Source organism: Rana temporaria, chromosome 1 (assembly GCF_905171775.1).
Source record: "Rana temporaria chromosome 1, aRanTem1.1, whole genome shotgun sequence".
Taxonomy (NCBI): Eukaryota; Metazoa; Chordata; class Amphibia; order Anura; family Ranidae; genus Rana; species Rana temporaria.
The window spans coordinates 301,796,722-301,814,688 of NC_053489.1; the positions used below are offsets into that span (position 1 = coordinate 301,796,722).

Below are 17,967 nucleotides of genomic sequence, written 5' to 3' on the forward strand. Positions count from 1 at the left end.
CACACTGCGATTGATCACCAGGCACATACTGATAATGTATTTATGGACTGTCACTGTTTCTTTGTAGCAATCTTCCTGCATAGGAGCAAGGACTATGTGTATAGGTATATACTTCTACCCCTTTGTATATCAGTTGATCCCACAAAACCTGTTGTCATAGACAAGTAACCATCTAAACTTTCTGACTGTAATGTAGCAATAAAATTAATCAATTCGATATTAGTTTTCACATCCATAAAAAGTAAATTTTTGCAAAAGGTGTATGGTATTACATAATAAGTAGCCAAAATGTTTAAAAACACAGAGCAGGGAGAAAAACAGTCAAATGCAGTTGCATGCAATCAGAGTCCAGTTACCTGCAGTGAACAATCAGATAAACCACTAAGGAGTTCTTCATTACAAGGACTACCATGCAAGGCTATCAAAGAAGTCTGGAGTAAGTTGGCATTATTGTAAGCAAAGCGGGATTCCATACTGCATTCTCCTGTTAAGTCAGCATCAGTGGTCTCAACCTATGAAAGGCAATTTAGTGAAGGACTTAAAGTCATTTTTTAAAGGGATAGCACAAGCTGTTCTAGAATTTGATGCAAACAAAAGACTTGGTGTTATAAATACAATAAAAAGAAGACATTTAAAAATAGAAAATTTGGAGCTGCCATAGTTGACTTATTTTTTAACTTAATTTAACATAATTTCAAGCATCAAGATTCTAGCTTCACTAACCTGTAAATCACTAAGTATCAAAAAGCATTTAGGATAAAAGTTCACACTTTTCAAACTTTACTAATTGCTTGCTCCAGGTCTGTGCTTATGAGGTAGTGAAGCAAGAAAAAGAACCGCAGCTCTAGGATGTGCACTAGTAAACAGAAATTCAGAATGGCAGCTGACATATTGCTACCCTCACAAGCTCACTTTAAGCAGTTTATAAAGCACAATTTTAGGGTTTATTTGGATGGGTGATTAGATCCATTCTCAGATCTGAGCTGCTGTCTGCTGCGTGTGAATCCACCTCAGAGCCACATGCAGGCAGGCGACAGAAATGGATACAGGGGTTGTTTGGACACTGTCGTATAATAGAAATCTGACATTGGGGCAGGAGCGAGTGCATGGATCTATACACAAGGCACCGTGTGTTCAAATCCATGCACCCGCTCCTGTCCGCATGTTAGATTCTGACATGCCACTGTGTCTGTGTAGTCACGGCATCTGCATCCACTTCTACAGCCTGACTGCACACAGCTCTGAGGTGGATTCACATGTCACAGACAGCAGCTCAGATAGGAGGATGGTTCTGAATGTCTATCTGAATAAGCCCTTACTGCCATATTCAAGAAAAGTATTAAAGATAATTATTCCTAATATTATGAAGTAATACAAGCTGGGCATAATCATTCAGCCATGCAAATTAGCAATGGAAAGAAAAATTAGATTAAAGAAATGCAACTTCACTAAAACTGGGCTTTTTGCAACATCTTTTTTTTTTTTTTAGAAAGTTGCTGGCACTAACCATAGCTAGTTCAGCATGGAAAAGAGGTGCATCATTGGGCCCTTCCTCGACATATGAATGTGCAGAGTAGAAAAGAGAGTCGTCCTTAGCAGAGATATAGCCTTCTTCTGGTGACAGCTGCAGAAACAAGGAGCCCCATTTGGACTTGGTTAAACATCAGTATAGAAAGAAAGGGCATGCAAGTAGAAAGGAAAGCAAGTATTCAAAGCAGCTCAGGATATCAATGTTTTAAACAGTCAAAGTATTGACATATTCTGGTTAGACTTCCTGAATGATAAATGAGGACTTACCTGCAACAATCCTTTTCTTGCAGTATATCACAGGGCTATAGGATGTCAAGGCAATACAACTGAGGGGTTGACATCTTTCATGAGGGTGAGCAGATCCCCAAAGAGGGACCCACTACCATAATAGGTAAAAAGACTGTTGCTGCAGAGCAGAAAAGGTGCACACAGAATGGCCATTGAGCACCAAAATGTGTATCCAGGCTTGCACCAACAGGTGTCCCAGGACTGGAAAGTGGTGCACTTTATACTTATGGTTGCAACAGACTATTTTAAAGTGGCTCATGCTAGGTCATGGTTATGACAGACTATTTAAAAAAGTGTGGGTGTGAGAACCTTGGAGGGGTGGACCCAGCAGGGGAAGGGACGAAGCCATGGACTCGCCACACCAGTGTACATGCACCTTCCTAGTGGAAAGACCACTAGGTGGAGAAGACTGGTGGTTCATGGAGAAGGTCTTCAGGGACTGGAACTACTATAATTCTGATCACCACTGCTCTGGATTTGTAGAGCACTCTGCACCTAACTATGCCACATTGTACTACTGAACTGAGTGTGAGTATCAATCGCAGAGTCCAGGGGCAGAGGTAATGTTACAGGCTGGCCCTGCATTTTCCATGAGGTGGGGTCTGGGCATGTTTCCCCAAGGTGCTGCCAAGGGGCGACCAATCCAGGAGCAAAATATAGAGCAAAATAGGCTTTAAGAAGGCCCTCTTAACCTCTTGTCCATCAGGTTTCTATAGACTGGGAAATCTCAACTGGCACTGTAAGGAATTTGTTGAGGCAGAAAATAGCCAGATCCATCACAGAAATGTTCCACTTTTTGTGGTAGACCTTCTCCACTGGGTACTGCTGCTCAGACCTCTTGGGGGCTTATACATTTTGTCTGGGCCCCAGCCCATCCTTTTACAACACATGCTTTACTAAAGAGGCGAACCGGAAAGGGCCTATTAGGTTTCCTAATTTTGGAAAGGGAACCCATACTGGTGACCCCTGACAATGGTTCTAACATCAAACAGAAGCACATGCGGAATCTGCAATCCCTTTGCTGCAGTGGCGTTGATGCAGCAAGGGAAAAAAGGGGGTTTCTCCATGTGAAGAACCAGACAAAGTCTTTGACATTCCAATATAATTCGAATCATAAGCCAGAAATTTGCTCTCAGAATTTGTCCATCAACTAACACTATTATAAAAAAAAAAAAGAGAGAGAATTGCTTTTTTTGCCAGTGCCCACGCCTGAAGGTGAAGCATATAACCCAAGCTTACTATTAAAAAAGAAGCCTGTGTTCTGTACTGTATGAGAAATAAGTTATGCAAACAAGTATATGGCACTATCCAATCAGATAAAAAAAAAAAAAGATAATCTGGATAGTGATATGGTAATTGCCAGTGTTTAACAAAAAAAGCTTGCACACAGTTGTAGTGGATGTTTAAGTTATACAAAAAAAAATGGTGCATATTAGGTGCGTAAATAGCATTAAAAAATATTCTTACAGGCAAAGGTTTTGCAACTCCGATGCTAACGTTTCCTGCAGGTGCACCTTTAAGTGCCTGAACAGCTTCTTCTAAACTGGCATGCTCCAAATCGATCTCGTTGACAAACATCAAGCGATCCCCAGGCAAAAGTCGGCCATCTTGTTCTGCAACCCCTTCAGGGACCAGGGAGCGAATTACTATGACTGTGCTTGCTGGATCAATAGGATCCTAAAGAAACACATTAAAGTGAGGACTGATTAAACATAATAGGTGGAGAGGAAAGAAGAAAAATAAGAAATACACAAACAAAAGAAAAGTTAAAGCATTTGTAAAGTCTTAGCATCACACCCACAAACAAGAACATGGTTACTTTACTTCAGCGTAACACATTTAAATAATCACTATTTGTGCCCATAAAACAGCACATGGCAAGTGAATGCTTACTAGGTTTTATTTCAACCACACAGCCTTTACATCCATCATTTGACAATATTGCTTTAGCCTCCTGGACTTCTTCAGCACAGTAAGGGAAGTACTAGTAACTAGGATTGCACCGATACCACTTTTTCAAAAAAGTACTCGCCGATACTGATTCTTTTTTTTTATGTCCTCTGACAGTGGCACTAATATGCAGCACTGATTAAGCATGGACTGTGTCAGTAGTTTTTTTACAATTTAATTTCTTCCTATTTATTTTTTTTACTTTTTTTACCGTTCTTTTTTTCTTTTTTCTTGGGGGGGGGGGGTTATTTTATTATTTTTTTATTTTTACAATTCCCCTTTGAAATATTTATCAAAAAAATCCTATTTTATTATTTTTTATCAACCCTGTTGGGGGGCTTTGGTGAGATATCAGGGGTCTAAACAAGCCCTTAACATCTCCCCTTTGAGACAGGGAAATTAACTGAAGACACGGATTTCACAGTCCCTTTCTCAGCAGCCTCAGCTGCACTGGAAATGAATAGACAGGAGACAGAGTCTCCTGTTCATTCATAAACTGAAGCATCGTAAACACAGTTTACGATGCTCAGTTAATGAATGGACAGAGTCAGTGATCATTGACTCCTTCCTCTGCTCTCCATTCTGACAGATCCAGGATAAGGGGGGACCAGAGGAGGATTGGGGGAGCCGAGGATACAGGGGACAATCGGAGATGAACGGTGCGGCATTAGGGGCAATTACAAGCACCACAATCTCCCTGACAGCCACAGGAGGGAGAAAAGGAGAAGAAAAACTATACAGGGAGATCGGTGCTTGTAACTGCCCCACTGCTGCTATGATCATCTGTGAGGCTAACCCCCCCCTGCCACACTGAGGACGCGGGGTGTACTGGCCTCCTACCAGGTATCAGAGTATTCACATGAGTACTCGTGCAAATGCTCGGTGTCGGCACAGATACTAGTATCAGTATGGGTGCAACCCTACTAGTAACCACGGTTAATTTCAAGAAAACTGTGGACAAGGATGGGGTTATATATGCAAACAGGCTAACCCCAAGGAATATTTACGTGTTGATCATGTTATCCCAAAAGTGGTTCTAAAAACCTAATTTTTTTTTTATCTCAATGCATTCTATGCATTAAGGTAAAAAAACATTCTGTGTCACAGACTAGCCCCCTAAACCCCCTTATACTAACCTGAAACCCATCGCAATCCAGCGCTGTGCAGGAGAGCTGTGGCTCTTCTGGTTTTGCATTTAGTTCTACTTTAATATCCCTCTGTCAACTACAACTGCTGTCAAAGTGCCTGTACATACAGCAGCCTCATAGCCCTGCTGCTACAGCCAAATCATGATCTATTTGGATTAGCAAAGCTCTAACGCTTCCTGGTACTTTCTGAGAATGGAACTCGATTCAGACCCCCACACATTTCTATTGGGCCATGACTACAATGGGCTGCCTAAATGGGCAATATGAAAGTGCAGCAGACAGGAGAGAGCAGGCAAGCTTCAATGCTGCCTGGAGGAGCCTGGCTTTGCATGTCAGAAGGGCCCAGGATTCAGCCACAGTGGTAGAGTTTTGGAAACTGCTCTAGGTGCCTTAACTTTATACCTAAAAGCAGATTTTCTTTTTCTTTGGCCACAGAGTTGTCTTAAGGAAGAAAATATGGTAAATTATCATTTTATATAAAGCACAATAATTAATAATTTTTTGTTGAGAGCTACAAAGGACATTAAGATACAGTCAATACAATCCAGTTTAGAAGCCAAGCAGGCTTCTAACGAGTCAAAGAACACACTTTTCTTTGACAAAAATAAAGCACAGAAAAGCCTGTCACCAGCTGCAGCGTTTTACGTCACAATGGCTATATGTCTCCTGGGATTTCTCCTGCCCTAAGTCAATAAATATCAGCATAAATTATGTGATATGCAAGAAAAATAACATCATTTGAAAAGCAGGATTTAAACAAACAGAATTAAATAATGCGTAAGCCCAAAGCAATATATTATAAAGTCCAAATGATCTTTATTTTGTAGAAATGCTTTCATATATTCCTTGATGCCCATTTTCTCCTAGTAAAAAAAAACTAATTGTAAACAACCTTACAGAACAAATCAATGAACAGTTTGAGGTCTACGATGCAACATCAAAAACAAAACATACCTGATAATCTAAAATACTGAAACCAAGGCCAAGGATTCCTTTTTCCAGTCCAATGGTTTGGATATCAGTTTCCCACATTGCCAGTGGTGATCCTTGTGTATCTTCCATGCTTGGGCTATCATCACCTGCTTCCATGTTCAAGTCATCGGTCTCAGAGGAGCCAATAGTGCCAAAATCAATATGATGCTAAAATCAGAAAGTTTATTGTTTTAGAACATGCAGAACAACTTGCTGCCTAACAATGGCATCAAATAATAAGACGAGAATATCCGTCATTAAACCATTTCTGTTTCTGAGGCTACACAAATCAGAAACCACATTGAATTTACATTATTATAATCTTACCAGAAATTTTCATACCCAAGACCTTTGTCTGGACATAAGCTTTGTTTGCATTACAATGTATCTTTAAGTCAGTCTCTTCTCTCATATTTGCATGTGCAAGTAAGGAATACATTTCAAACTAATATGTGTAATGATCTAAAATTGGCTTTAGCTTTACTATCCCAAAATTCTAAATGTCCTAAAGGCTAATGCCGCGTACACACGGTCGTTTTTTGTGATGAAAAAAAAACGAAATTTTGAAAAACGTCATTTAAAATGATCGTGTGTGGGCAAAACGTCGTTTTATGTCTTCTGAAAAACGACAAAAAAAAAATTCGAACATGCTTACATTTTTTATGTAATTTTTCAAAACGTCGTTTTTTGTGTCATAAAAAATGATCGTGTGTGGGCTAAACCCGCGCATGCTCAGAAGCAAGTTATGACGCGAGCTTGAATGGAACAGAGTGCCGTCGGTAGTATTGACCTATATTATACGGTATATGAATATGCTGGACAGAGGCATCTATCAGGGGAAAAGGAAGCACTGAGTTTTCCTAATAGAAAGGCAAGAACAATCTGTAAACAAAAACTGTACTGGAAGCTTCTCCAGCATACACCTGGGATGATTTTTCCACCTTTGAGACAGAATAGTAATTGGAGTTGTCGCCCTGTTTCTCCCCTCCATACAGGGGGCATAAACTTGCACATTATGGAGGTCCAGGTGTGCATGCTAAAAGGGAAAACATTCATAAAAAGCATAACCTGCCACACATCATATAACTTCATTTTTTTAAGTTTAACTTACTTTTGTCACTTTGTTTTACAAGTACATTTTTGATTGGAAAGTATGGGCTGCCATACTTTACACATCATCAATTTCTGTCTGATTTTGAACGGCTTGGGAAACATGTGTGTTATCCCAATTAAAACACATAAGGAAAGTACAGAAAACATATATATATATTACCTGAGATTCTGTACCATTACTGGGAATATCGGGAATATCATCTTGCACTTTCCAGAGGTCTGATAAGTGATTACTGGAGAAACTGTCATCCTGTAAATAATAGTAAAAAATAAACGAAGATTCACATACCATACGACAAATAAGGATTTTTTCTGTGGGGTCACTTTAAGCTTGAAATGGACTCATTTCTTTTACACCTTGTTGCTTTCCTCCTGCTCAGAACATTCTTATATTCCCAATACTTTGTCCTTGCAGTTTCTCAGAGGGAGCTGTACCCGGGTAAGGACTAATGTAATAAAACAGTAGTGGTTTTTGGATTCAGCTGTCAAATAGCAGAACCATAGTTGCCAGAAGCTCTAGCATTACTACCACTTTTAGCATCATTTTGTTTACTTTGTACATTCTTCGCAAAGATAATTACTAATTCAGTATAATTTTCCCCACAACTAACTGCAAAAATAATGTCAACGCTTACTCCTGCCAATTCCATCCTTTACCATGAAGCTTTGTATCAGCCCCTATGGCTACATTTCACTAACCTTTTATAGCCCTAACAAAATGGTTACCAAGCACTCTGTACCCACTCTAAAAATAGAATGCTACAAACATATCCAATCTTACAATTCTGCCTTTGTGTGCTAAATCCAGTCCTGTTCTTCCTGATGAACAACAGTACTCAAAGACTATAAAATTATGCCCTAAAGAAAACATGTACATATATATATATATATATATATATATATATATATATATATATATATATATATATATATATATATATATATATATAGAGACGGCAGTTGCAGAAAATGTTGGTTGGCTGGTTCTGTCTTGCCTCAATATTTTCTAAGTCACAGATGTGGTACTCAGCATGCAGCCAGTCAAACCAGACCAAACCAGGTTGCAATCTGTGAACTGCATACTTGTTCCAAGTCAGTGGGAGGGATACGCTAAAAATGGAACGTGCAAAATCCAGTGCTGTTCTGCATAGAAACCAATTAGCTTCCAGGTTTTCTTGTCAAATATATTGAACAAGATGAAGAAGCTAATTGGCTACTATGCACAGCCTCACTAGATTCTAATTGCTTCAGTTTTAGTAAACAGTTGGGCAACCAGGATTTCCAAATGGAGAGATCACAATGGCTGAATACAGCATCAGTAACCAACATGCCAGACTTTTGCAGTAGATCTGCATTGGTCCACACTGGATAAATGCAATTCACTGCTAGGGCACATACAAGACATTTGTTTTCTATTTGCCCCATTTACACTACAATGTTGGTGTGATGTATTGTGCAGTGCAGTATGTAAAAATACAGCAGGTTTGCATTTTTCTACTGAAGGAGGACTGCACTTAGGTAAAGGAAGCTATTTAGGAATTTTTTTTTTACCTTTACACCCCTTTAATTAAGAGATATTTCAATGCATAATATATTAGAAATATTCTGAAAGTAATTTAATAAATACCTTTTCAATCAGCTGGATGTCATTCTCTGAAATGCACTGTTCATCATCATTACAGGGGCTATTAAGCTGCTGGACTGGCCGACAGCACACCATAGTTACATCAATCGGCAGCTCCTTCAAGATATTTACCACATCTTTATGACTCTGACCAAGTAGCGAGACCTCATTTACCTTAAAGAAGTTAAATAGACAACCTTACATTAATATAAATGCAGAGTACACAAAGCAACTTGGGACAGGAAATTAAAGAATTGTTCCACTTTAACGCAAATCTGAAGACCTACAGTGGGGATCGAAAGTTTGGGCACCCCAGGTAAAAATTTGTATTAATGTGCATAACGAAGCCAAGGAAAGATGGAAAATCTCCAAAAGGCATCAAATTACAGATTAGACATTCTTATAATATGTCAAAAAAGTTAGATTTTATTTCCATCATTTACACTTTCAAAATTAAAGAAAACAAAAAAATGGCGTCTGCAAAAGTTTGGGCACCCTGCAGGATTTATAGCATGCACTGCCCCCTTTGCAAAGCTGAGACCTGCCAGTGTCATAGATTGTTCTCAATCATCGTCTGGGAAGACCAGGTGATGTCAATCTCAAAGGTTTTAAATGCCCAGACTCATCTGACCTCGCCCCAACAATCAGCGCCATGGGTTCTTCTAAACAGTTGTCTAGAAAACTGAAAATGAAAATAGTTGACGCTCACAAAGCTGGAGAAAGCTATAAGAAGATAGCAAAGCATTTTCAGATGTCAATATCCTCTGTTCGGAATGTAATTAGGAAATGGCAGTCATCAGGAACAGTGGAAGTTAAAGCAAGATCTGGAAGACCAAGAAAAATATCAGACAGAACAGCTTGCAGGATTGTGAGAAAAAGCAATTCAAAACCCACGTTTGACTGCACGATCCCTCCAGAAAGATCTGGCAGACACTGGAGTTGTGGTTCACTATTCCACTATAAAGAGATACTTGTACAAATATGGTCTTCATGGAAGAGTCATCAGAAGAAAACCTCTTCTACTTGCTCACGACAAAAATCAGCGTTTGAACTTTGCAAATGAACATATAGACAAGCCTGATGCATTTTGGAAACAAGTTCTGTGGACCGATGAGGTTAAAATATAACTTTTTGGCCGGAATGAGCAAAGGTATGTTTGGAGAAGAAAAGGCACAGAATTTAATGAAAATAACCTCTGTCCAACTGTTAAGCATTGGGGTGGATCAATCATGCTTTGGGGTTGTATTGCAGCCAGTGGCACAGGGAACATTTCACGAGTAGAAGGAAAAATGGATTCAATAAAATTTCAGCAAATTTTGGATGGTAACTTGATGCCATCTGTGAAAAAGCTGAAGTTAGAGTTGAAAATATATTTATTAGTATTTTAACAATACAAACAGAAAAAAGAGAAATCAACATAAAATGTTACAATCCGCACACAGTCACAAATATTGTCGGGGGAAGAGTCAGCCAAATGGCTATCGCCCACAGCGGAACTCTTACCATGAAACATGACAGTATGAGCCACTACAACCGTAACTGATAACAATAAGCATGTGCAAACAATAGGGGCTCTTCCGTGTGGCAGGACTGCAACTGTAATCTATGACAGTGAAATAATAAAATCAAAAGAAAGGCAAAGCAAAGTAGAAAAAATGATAAACAGAGCAAAAAGTAAAAAAAAATAAAAAAAATAGAGTAAAAGACAAGGGAACAGGAGACAAGAATGGTGAAAGGCGAAAAAAAATAGGGGGGGGGGGGGGAATAGAGAAAAAGTGGAGAAAAGGGAGGAGAAAGAGAAACAGGTTAGAGGGGATTAGAAGGGGAGCATAGAAGAGGAGCGTGGGATGCTGACTAGACAGATGGGAAAGGTAAAATAGGGTATGCGCAAGAGGAGAGACCCAGGAACGGGAATCCAACCCGACCCAGGGTAGAAGGAAATGGGGACGATCACGTCAAAGGTGACAACATGCTAGCTAAGGTATCAGAGGAAGAGTGGTGGAGCCAGGTGAGCCATAGCTGCTTATAGTTATCGTAGGTATCGGTGTCGAGAGCCAACATCTCCTCCATTCTCATAGTGTCATTCATAATGGAGACCCAATGTGATAGGGGAGGAATGGTGGTCGACTTCCAGTAGGAAGGTATAAGCTGCCTTGCTGAGGACATGAAAAAGCGGAGGAGAAAAAAGCTGAAGTTAAAGAGAGGATGGCTTTTACAAATGGATAATGATGCTAAACACACCTCAAAATCCACGGGGGATTACATCAAGAGGCGTAAACTGAAGGTTTTGCCATGGCCTTCACAATCTCCTGACCTCAACATAATTGAAAATCTATGGATAGACCTTAAAAGAGCAGTGTGTGACAGACAGCCCAGAAATCTCAAAGAACTGGAAGACTTTTGAAAGAAAGAATGGGCAAAGATACCTCAAACAAGAATTGAAAGACTCTTGGCTGGCTACAAGAAGGGTTTATAAGCTGTGATACTTCCCAAAGGGGGCAGTACAAGATATTAACTCTGCAGGGTGCACAAACTTTTGCAGACACCATTTTTTTGTTTTCTGGCATTTTTAAAGTGTAAATGATGGAAACAAAATCTAACTTTTTTGACATATTATAAGAATGTCTAATCTGTAATTTGATGCCTTTTGGAGATTTTTCCATCTTTCCTTGGCTTCGTTATGCACATTAATAATTTTTTTTACCTGGGGTGCCCAAACTTTCGATCCCCACTGTACTTCAGACCCAAGATGCATTAATACTCACAAAGTCTAATATGAAACCTTGACTAACACCACTATATTAAAGAGGAGTTCCACCCAAAAAAGGAACTTCCTCTTTTCGGGAACCCCAGGGTGTCACATTTGGCACCTTTCAGGGGGAGGGGGGTGCAGATACCTGTATAATACAGGTATTTGCACCCACTTCAGTCACTCCACTCCCCCCCACTGCCTTCTGGGAAACACACCGGTCCCAGGAGACAGCAAGGACCACAGGGAAAGCGCTGTGCTACTCGCACATGCGCAGTAGGGAACCGGGCTTCACTTCCTGATTCCCTCACTGAGGATGTGGCGGCGGGGGCAGCAGAGAGACGAGTGATTGCTCGTCTTCTGCTGCCGACATCGCGGGCGCACTGGACAGGTAAGTGTCCATTTATTAAAAGTCAGTAACAAAAGAAAAACAAAGAGCAGGCGCCACTTAGAAAAAACTGTACACTTTAATATTAAAATAGTACTCAAGCACTCACATGTTGGTTACTGTATGTAGGCATAAGTGGAAGTCCAAATGACAGTCAGTCCTCAGCTCGTGTGTGGGGGGGGGTCCCTGCAGCTGGAGATGCTGCAGGGACCCCCCCCCCCCCACACGAGCTGAGGACTGACTGTCATTTGGACTTCCACTTATGCCTACATACAGTTACCAATATGTGAGTGCTTTAGTACTATTTTAATATTAAAGTGTACCGTCTTTTCTAAGTGGCGCCTGCTGTTTTTCTCTTGTTACATGCTTTGGGGTCCGGCTTCGGCTCCCCCTGCAAGGCTGCCCAGACCCAAAGACTGCCATCTCTCACAGAGCTATCATAGCTCAAAGAACATTTGGTGGATCAGAGTTTTATTGTATGTGTCAGCATGCGCCATTACTGTATTTATTATAAGTCAGCAGCTGCAGTATTTGTAGCTGCTGGCTTTTTATTTAATTTTTTTCGCGGGACCTCCACTTTAAGTATAACATTTACTTTAAAATTCCCACAGCTTTAGCCACATCACTTACCTGTAATGATGTATGCCCCAAGTTGCGTGGGTAGCTGGATCCTGGAGAAATCTTCAAAGCAAAGATATCTGTCCCCTTCCTTTCTCTGAACTTCTGGCGCTGCAATGGTTAACAGCTTTGAGTCTTCAAAGAGAGCAGCAGTAAAGATGAGCCAAAAGGGGACACATCCCATCTTTCCTTCTCGTCCATTGGGAAAAGTTATTTGATTACAGTGCCTGATACAGTATCTGGGAATATTCTCTTCCTTGTTCACAGATTGTGTTAGGCCCCGTACTCACGAGAGGATTTATCCGCGGATATGGTCCACCGGACCGTTTCCGCGGATAAATCCTCTCGAGGATTTGCGAGGATTTTGATCCGATGGAGTGTACTCACCATCGGATCGAAATCCGCGCCGAAATCCCATCGCGATGACGTGTCGCGCCGTCGCCGCGATGATGACGTGGCGACGTGCGCGATGCTGTCATATAAGGAATTCCACGCATGCGTCGAATCATTACGACGCATGCGGGGGATTCATTCAGACGGATTGATCCGGTGAGTCTGTACAGACCAGCGGATCAATCCGTTGGGATGGATTCAAGCGGATAGATTTGAAAGCATGTCTTCAAATTTTTATCCGCTTGAAATCCATCCCAGGGGATAAAAATCCGCGGAAACAGATCCGCTGGATTGTACACACCAGGGGATCTATCCGCTGGAGCCGGTCCGCGGATCAATTCCAGCGGATGGATCCTCTCGTGTGTACGGGGCCTAACAGACAGTTAAAGCAATGAGAGAACTTTTCTCAACTCAGAAGGAAGAAGGGACAGATCATCATTTGACTATCTTTACTGCTATTTTTCCGGAAGATCCAAAGCGGTTATTCATTGGAGCATCGGAAGTTCAAAGCCAGGAAGAGGACAGCGAAGTGAGGATTTCTCTGGGATCCAGCTGCCTGCATGTTGTGGGTAATGTTTCATTACACGTAAGTGATACCTCCAACATTGTAGATCATTTTTTTCTAACCTTCCTCTTTAATACTAAATTCGCAGCCACTAAATGTTATGTTCCCCTGTAAAAGAAACAAAACAGCAAACATGCTAAAGGACTTTTTTGTTCACCAACAAAAGCAACAAACTTCAGTTATTCTACATCCCTAGATTTAAATTATTTCTGTGTTAAATGAAAGTATATCTGTAGATCAGACCATTTTGTGTAGCACATTGGAAGCACATTTATTTTGCTAGCAACATAGGGACTCTTGTCCTTTGTTTGTGTATGTTGCCTGATGAGACAAAATCTGGTCACACTTTAAGGTCTGATAGCACAAGTTCTTTTTATCAAATCTATGCAGTGCATGGACCTGTTGAAACAGTTGTTTCAATTACAATGCGGAAAAGTTGAGACTTGTTATACGTAGTTGTTGGTAAATGTAAAACATACTGTATTAGATTGTAGTATATGTGACCAGATTAGTTTGTCCCTTCAGCTAAAATTGCACTCCACAGATTGCCATTGCTGCAAAATAAGAGAGGTACAGTTCCAGTTGTACCCGCAGGGGAAAACTAAGGTCATATGTCAGATAATACTGTATTTCTGCACTAAATCATGACTACAAACTACAAACACTGGTATACACATTAAGGCCGCATTCACACCTGAGCGTAGCGTTTTTGGTCGTTTGTCGCAAGTTTTGTCGTGCGTATTCACACGTATTCGCGCGTTTGCATATAGCGTTTTTGAACTTCGTTGTTTTTTTTTTATTTTAGCCAATAGGAAAAATGATCATCTCTTTCATCACTTGTTGCTATGTTTGTAGATTTTTGTTATCTTCTTCCTGGGTGAATGTTCTATTTCACAGAACAGATTAAAGCGACAAAACGCCCGTAGAAACGCTCGTTGTCGCGCTAGACGCTTAAATCGAGCGTTTGCATCAGTTTCTATGGGAATACAAACGTTCAAAAACGCCCAAATCAGCTCGAACTTGTTTGAGCTTCAGGCGTTCGGCTTCAGGCGTTTTGGAGTGGAGATGTGAACCATCTCCATTGAGAATAATGTATTTTTTCCCCTCTAGCGTTTTATAGCTTCAGGCTACAAAACACTCAGGTGTGAATGCAGCCTTAGCTGTTTGTAACTATTTGTATATGTGTATTGCTAATTCAAGTAGATCTTACTTCCAGCAATTCATCCCCGCTGTAAAGTTTTCCGCTTCGACCAACTGGTCCTTCGGGTAATATAGATCTCAGGAAATGATGGCCTTCAGAAACTTCCAGACTTATCCCCAATCCACTGCTTTCACTAAACTTGCTAACCTGTGCAACCTTAAGGAAAAAAAAAAGCAATGCACAGAATTATCTAACTTTATTAAGAACAGGTATCAGTAAAAGCTGTAATAACTAGATTGAATATATGTAGGGGTTCATGTTTCCATGACAACTTTATAGGCTGTGCTATGTTTTGAGAACACGTCTTAACGTATTCCAACTGTCATCCTTGGAATGAAGAGATAACAGAGAACAAAAATATAGCAGAGGTAAAAAAAAAAATAATAAAAAATAATGTTGACATAATATTATATGCTATATTTTTCTAAAATACAATTTTAAAGTGATATAAACTGCATATATACACACAGGTGTTTTGGAACACATAAATAAAATAAAACATTAATAAATTGTGGACACAGAGTATTGCATTGTGCATGCACAGGACCAAAGCAGTGCTAAGGGGCAGAAAAGAATAGCGCTATGCTGAAATATACTGGTGGTTAAAATGAATTACATCACCTAATAACACAATGTAGCTTGTATGTGGACTGAAAATGCTGAGCAAACAATTGTAAAGTCACTGGCAAATAGTCACCGCAATACAACATGAACAACCAACGTAAAATAAAAGGCCAGTGTAGGTAGGCTATGGTTCCAATTGTGGTTGCAGGAAAGAAAATTGTTTAATGCATGGCTTGCTTCAGTGAAACTCACTGTGTGACCTTGCTAATCTCTCCTTCATCAACAACAAGTTGTGATACAGCAGCAACAGTTCCAGACAATGCAAATGACAGGCTGACATCTCTCCACCCTTCATTCTCAGGGAGAACCCTGCGCAGCTACTTATGCTAGCCATACACTATATGAAAAATTGTCCGAACGATCTTTCGAAAAACGAACGTTCGGCCGTGAGCGCAAACGACAGTGCCATAACATAATGACCGATAAATCGTTCACTGGACATAAATAAAAAAAAATTGGTTGTTTTTTTTACATATACCTATACCTATACCTATACATATACCTAGTGCAGAAAGTTTGGACGGGAAACACATTAACCACCAGATGTGACTCCCTAGGGGGATTCTGGTGACAGATAGAGGCTGTACCTTATTGGGACACATCATATTGGGAAACGGCTGGAGCTTCTTTGCTGTATCTGCCCAGACAGATTGTATACACGTTGTTACCTTACAGCAGTAAGGTAAGGGGACACCCTCATCAATTTCAAAGGAAATCAGAACCCTTTCCTTTTCTTCAGCACCTTCCACATTGATGATCTGGCACAAGCACCAGCACTTTGTGTTTATCAGAATTTGTTTTGCTGTTTATGCATGAACACCTATGTTTCAGTTCACATATGTTTCACATGCATCACTTGTTTATATTCATGCCATTTTGAGGACTTATGCTAGCAGCGCATGCTTTATTACAGTCGCACCCAGCACTTTGTATTTATTACATTCTTGGATTTGATGTCATTTATTTGCAGAGATATTTATTTTCATTCATTAATGCTTTTATGTTTTACATGTTTATTATACACTTGATATAGCACTTCCTCCTTACCTTAGGTATATCCACCTTATTTTATTTTTACAGGGCAGCATTACTTATTCACTTTTTTTCACTTTGGGTCTGATATACCTTCAGTGCTGTAGCAGTAACCCCCCCCCCCCCCCAGACTTTCCCTCCCCCTCCCTCCCCTATATCTTTGGTAGTGCAGTAATACCTTACCCACATATAGGGGGGTTGTAGCTCTGGTTTACAGTGGGTCGGATGCCATCATCCCTAATGATTAGACAAAAGAGAACCCTCCAATGGACAATTTATATGATATATTCTTAAGACCCTCTCAGATTGGCCCTTGTCCTCTGAGTGTCCCCCTGCAAACCTCAGATTATCTCGGTACCCTCTGGCTCCAGCCCTCTTGGGGAAGCTTTTGTCAGTGCAAACACTTGGGTTTGGGTCTATTGGGGCCTGCGATGGGCTTGTAGCAGGAGAACACCACCAGTGCATTTCGGTGAGCCTTCCTTCTTGGTTTTAAGTACAGCGGCATACAAATTGATGCAACCTATAAAATTGGGTTAAGTACCATATATATATATATATATATATATATATATATATATACATACACGGCTGTATTTCTGTGTATTTATGTCTGCATTTACCTTTCAGACAAACTTTTTGTAACCTCATATTTCTGACACCTCTGAAGAAGATTCATTGAAACGCATTAGATGTCATCTGTTGTATGAACTCCTTGTACCATTATCTTACATATTTGCATGATGTTCTGTATGCCCTATTAGTTTTTATCTATATTAAATTTTATACATATACATTAGATGTTCATTCAGTGCCTCTATAGTCCCACCCTAGAGGGTTCTCTTTTGTCTATGCAAAACTATAGATCAAGGTAAACGTTACCATTAGAAGCATACACTAAACTATAGTAAAGTGATAGATTACATTTAAGAACAAACATACCACAACTTCATAATTTTCTCCCATAATTCTTTGCCACTTATTCTTAAGTACATTTTCATCAACAGGTAGACATTCTTCTAGAAAAGAAAAGAAAATTGCCAATTTAAATTCTTCACCCAATTCTGGAATCCCTAAATTCACCTACCAGCCCATGAAAAGACAGCACTCGCATTACATAAGAGTACTGACTATCTGTCAACGCTAATGTTGACCTGTTAAGGCTCTTAAAGCAAGGCCATGTTACAGAGATGTTTTGGGGTATTTGAAAGTCACACACATTGAGGATTTATCTGATAAAATGTAATAGGTCTGTGGGGATAAAATCATAGAAGCAAATTAATTGTGATTTATTTTACTCACAAAAAAATCATACATTGCTAACTATCTCTTTAATAAAAAAAAAACAATCTAATTGCTATTCCAGCAGGAATTACTTTTGTTTATGAAGGTCTCCCCACTATCATTAAAAACATTTCTTCTTGCATCCCATAAAACGACCATATGATGCAAATGCAGCAGTTTTGTCATCATTGAAATTACTGCCAGCGGTTCTTTTGAAAAAAAGGGCTCAGTTTTTTACCTTCATTCTCTTTTCAAAAACAGCATGCAGAGAAAAAAGCAGGATTTGAACCATATTGTTGTTCTTTACTTTATATCACAAAGAATTAACAGCAGCATATGCATTTTTTTTAAAGGCTCTAAAAAAACACAGGTCATTTTTTTTTTTTTTTTTAATACATTCTTTAAATAAATGAAAACTGTCAGATGCCACAATATAGTTGGGGAGAAGATCTGAGGGACAGCTGGCCTACTCTTCCACTGGCAGATTGCTG

The 17,967-nt window shown here is 39.8% G+C and overlaps 1 protein-coding gene across 8 annotated transcripts in view; it reads right to left on the minus strand.

Annotated features, from left to right (window-relative positions):
* The window catches only part of MPDZ (multiple PDZ domain crumbs cell polarity complex component), a 257,792-nt gene that overhangs the window by 156,616 nt on the left and 83,209 nt on the right, over positions 1-17,967 (minus strand). For 6 of the 8 annotated variants that reach the window (XM_040358424.1, XM_040358417.1, XM_040358404.1 and 3 more), the window contains exons 13-20: positions 17,135-17,211; positions 14,549-14,695; positions 8,629-8,799; positions 7,162-7,251; positions 5,871-6,056; positions 3,286-3,495; positions 1,508-1,624; positions 357-512 (exon numbers count right to left, since the gene is read on the minus strand). In XM_040358424.1, the coding sequence (XP_040214358.1) occupies positions 357-512; positions 1,508-1,624; positions 3,286-3,495; positions 5,871-6,056; positions 7,162-7,251; positions 8,629-8,799; positions 14,549-14,695; positions 17,135-17,211 (1,154 nt within the window). The remainder of the gene's footprint in view (positions 1-356; positions 513-1,507; positions 1,625-3,285; positions 3,496-5,870; positions 6,057-7,161; positions 7,252-8,628; positions 8,800-14,548; positions 14,696-17,134; positions 17,212-17,967) is intronic. The other 2 variants (XM_040358412.1, XM_040358432.1) reach the window with 2 other exon arrangements.